The sequence below is a fragment of the Corvus brachyrhynchos genome, unplaced genomic scaffold (genome assembly GCF_000691975.1).
Source record: "Corvus brachyrhynchos isolate BGI_N302 unplaced genomic scaffold, ASM69197v1 scaffold119, whole genome shotgun sequence".
NCBI lineage: Eukaryota > Metazoa > Chordata > Aves > Passeriformes > Corvidae > Corvus > Corvus brachyrhynchos.
In genome coordinates, this window is record NW_008240054.1 from 75,264 (window position 1) to 78,455 (window position 3,192).

A 3,192-nucleotide genomic window follows, 5' to 3' on the forward strand; every position below is an offset into this window, starting at 1 on the left:
TGGCCCCGAGGGTGGCCCTGGGTGGGATTTAAGGTCCCTTCCCACCCAAAGAATTCCAGGATTTAAATCCGTTTTGGGGCTGTGAAGGAGGGTCTGGCTGAGCCGGTCCCGGGCCAGGGGCTGGATCAGGATCGGGATCGGGATCAGGATCGGGATTGGGATGAGGATCAGGATCAGGATCAGAATCAGAACCAGGATCAGGATCATGATCGGGATCAGGATCAGAACTGGGATCAGGATCAGAACTAGGATCAGAATCAGGATTAGGATCAGGATCGGGATCAGGATCAGAACTGGGATCAGGATCAGGATTAGGATCAGGATCGGGATCAGGATCAGGATCAGAACTGGGATTGGGATTGGGATCGGGATCAGGATCGGGGTTGGGATCAGGATCAGAATCAGGATTGGGGTCAGGATCAGGACTGGGATCAGGATTGGGATCAGGATCAGGATTGGGATCAGGATCAAGATTAGGATCAGGATCGGGATCGGGATCAAGACCAGAATCAGGATCCGGATCGGGACTGGGATCAGGATCAGGATCTGGATCGGGATGAGGACCAGGCAGTGCTGCAGCAGCTGCTCTCATCCAACAGCTCCACAAAATCCCTCCGTGGATCTCCCAGACCCCAAATTCAGGGATTTTTTACCCCAAAACCTCCCCTAAATCCCCCCTTCCCCCTCTGCCTCTCCGCGCCTCCGGGGGGGCAAATTCCACCTGGGAAGGTCCAACCCGGCGGGTTCGGCTCGGGGCGGGTTCCCGGCATTCCCGAGCCGGGGATTTGCCATTAAAATTCCAGGGAACAGCGAATTCCCAGCCGGAGCCGGGCCGGGAGCCTCGGAGAGCTCAGCCTGGGCCCTGCCTGGATTTGGGGTGTTCTCCTTCATCCCGAGTTTCTTGTTCTACGGAATTATCCATGGAAAATGGATCCGGGGGGGGGGGAAATCTGTGGGATGGGAAGGGAATCCCGGCGCCCCACTCCACTGCTGGAAAATCCCCCCGGCAGCAGCGACAGCCCCGGTTTTGGGCCCGGGTTGGAGTCTTTGCTCCCATCCCGAGGTTCGGGGTGATCCCGAGGAGCCGAGGCAGCCCCGCCCGCGGTCAATGATTAATTCCCGGGATCGATGCCCCGTCAATGATTAAATCCCATAAATCAGGGCTCCTCCAGCTTGTCCACGCCTCCAGCTCCAGCAGCACTTCCAGCCGGGAAAAAACATTCCCGAATAAACCCCACGCTGCTCCCACCTCCCGTCCCCCGAGGGCGGCGACGTTAAAGCTCCAAATCCGGTTAAAATTGGGATTTTGGGGTCGATTGCGAGCCTTTCCCAAGCCTGTCCAGCAGGGCCCTGCCCGTTCAATAAAACAAACGGATCACCCGAGGTCGCTTTCTGCTTATTCATCCCTCAGCGTGGAAGGGGAGAAGCTTCCGCGTGCGTCGGTGCTGCCGGAACGGCGGCGTCTCCTTTTCCAGGAGGGAAAGCGCAGGGAATTCGAGCTGATTTCCTTGGGGGAAAAGGGGAAAACCCCCCCCCCCCAAAAAAAGGGGGGGGGGTTAAAAGAGCCCCAGGTACACGGGGAAGGGGGGAGCAAATTTCTCCTTTCGGGGGTTCATTGATCAAAGGGTTTTGTTGCTGTTCTCACCCCCGCAGCCCCAAATCCGGGATTTTTTGGGAACACCGTGCATGGCACAGTGACCCACGTGTGGGATCTGGGGTGCTCAGCACCGGGAGGAGCCCGGGATGAGCTCAGGGTGTTCGGAGTTATCCCGACGGAGGTTTGGGATTTGCTGGGGGTCAGGGAAGGAGAGGAGAGAGCCCGAAATCCCTGGCAAAACCTGGGATTCCTGGGTTGGGAATCACATCCCAGACGAGGCCCCTTTAGCAACAGCCGGGCTGCAAAGGAAGGGGGCCCCCCTGGGCTGGGGCTCCCCTGGGCTGGGGGCTCCCCTTGTTTGGGGTCTCTCCTTGTTTGGGGTCTCCCCTTTGTTGGGGTCCCCCCTTGACCGGAGGCTTCTCTTGAAAAGGATCTTCCCTTGACTGGGATCCCCCTTTAGCCAGGGTCTCCCCTTAATTGGGATCTCCCCTTAATTGGGGTCTCCCTTCAATTGGGATCTTCCCTTGTTTGGGGTCTTCCCTTAATTGGGGTCTCCCTTTAACTGGGGTCTTCCCTTGTTTGGGGTCTCCCCTTAATTGGGATCTCCCTTTAATTGGGCTCTCCCCTTAATTAGGGTCTTCCCTTAATTGAGATCTCCCTTTAACTGGGATCTTCCCTTGTTTGGGGTGTCCCTTTAATTGGGATCTCTCCTTAATTGGGCTCTCCCCTTAATTGGGGTCTTCCCTTTAATTGAAATCTCTCTTTAACCGGGCTCTCCCCTTGTTTGGGCTCTCCCCTTAATTGGGACCTCCCCTTAATTGGGGTCTACCCTTGGCCAGGGAGGGGAAAACTCCGCACTTCGGGTGAGTTCAGCACCTCAGGAAAGAATTTCCTTCCTTCAGGAGGTGAAGTTTGCTCCGGGCTGTTCCAAGTGGCCGTGACAGAAAAACGAAAGAAATCCGGGGGGGATCCAAAAGCTCCAAACCCGGAGGGCTGAAAATGATCAAAATCCGAGAGGATCCAAAAAAAACACCCCAAAATCCGAGCGGGGATCCAAAAAATCAAAATCCGAGGGGATCAGAGGCAGTCCCGGAGCGCTGCGTGGGTCGGAGGAGGGCTCAGGAGCGCAGGTGCTTCCTCAATTCTTCCCGAAAACAGAAATATCCACGGGAACGGTGCGATCCTCGCCGCCATCCCGTGCAATTCCGGGATAATCCCGGTGGGAAAATCCCCTTTTATAGCGCGACTCGGAGACCGCCGTGCGGCAACTCCCAGCCGCCGACCCCGAAAGGGTTAAGGAGCCGCGCTCGGGCCCTGCCGGGCGGAAATCGTCCAAGTTCAAGCCGCGCTTCTCCCGCATGAATTCCAGCCGGGAGCCGGGAAGGAGCCGCCGGGATGGCCGGGACCTGCCGCGATTCCCACTTTTATTACTACGGCATCAAATTCGCGCTCTCCGCCTACGCCACGCTCTTCTCGGTGCGTTGTTTTCCCTTTTTAACCCCGTTTTCCCCCATTTCCCCCTCGCGTTTTCCCATTTCCCCTCGCGTTTTCCCATTTTCCCCCCGCGTTTTCCCTTTTTCCCCCCGTTTCCTCCT

At 57.1% G+C, this 3,192-nt stretch overlaps 1 protein-coding gene across 1 annotated transcript in view; it reads left to right on the forward strand.

The window, feature by feature from the left end:
• Positions 1–2,740: 2,740 nt before the first annotated feature.
• LOC103622617 overlaps positions 2,741–3,192 on the forward strand; it is a 24,965-nt gene continuing 24,513 nt past the window's right edge. Inside the window, exon 1 of the mRNA XM_017744677.1 lies at positions 2,741–3,073. Coding sequence (XP_017600166.1) covers positions 2,993–3,073 — 81 coding nt within the window. The 5' untranslated portion in view covers positions 2,741–2,992. The remainder of the gene's footprint in view (positions 3,074–3,192) is intronic.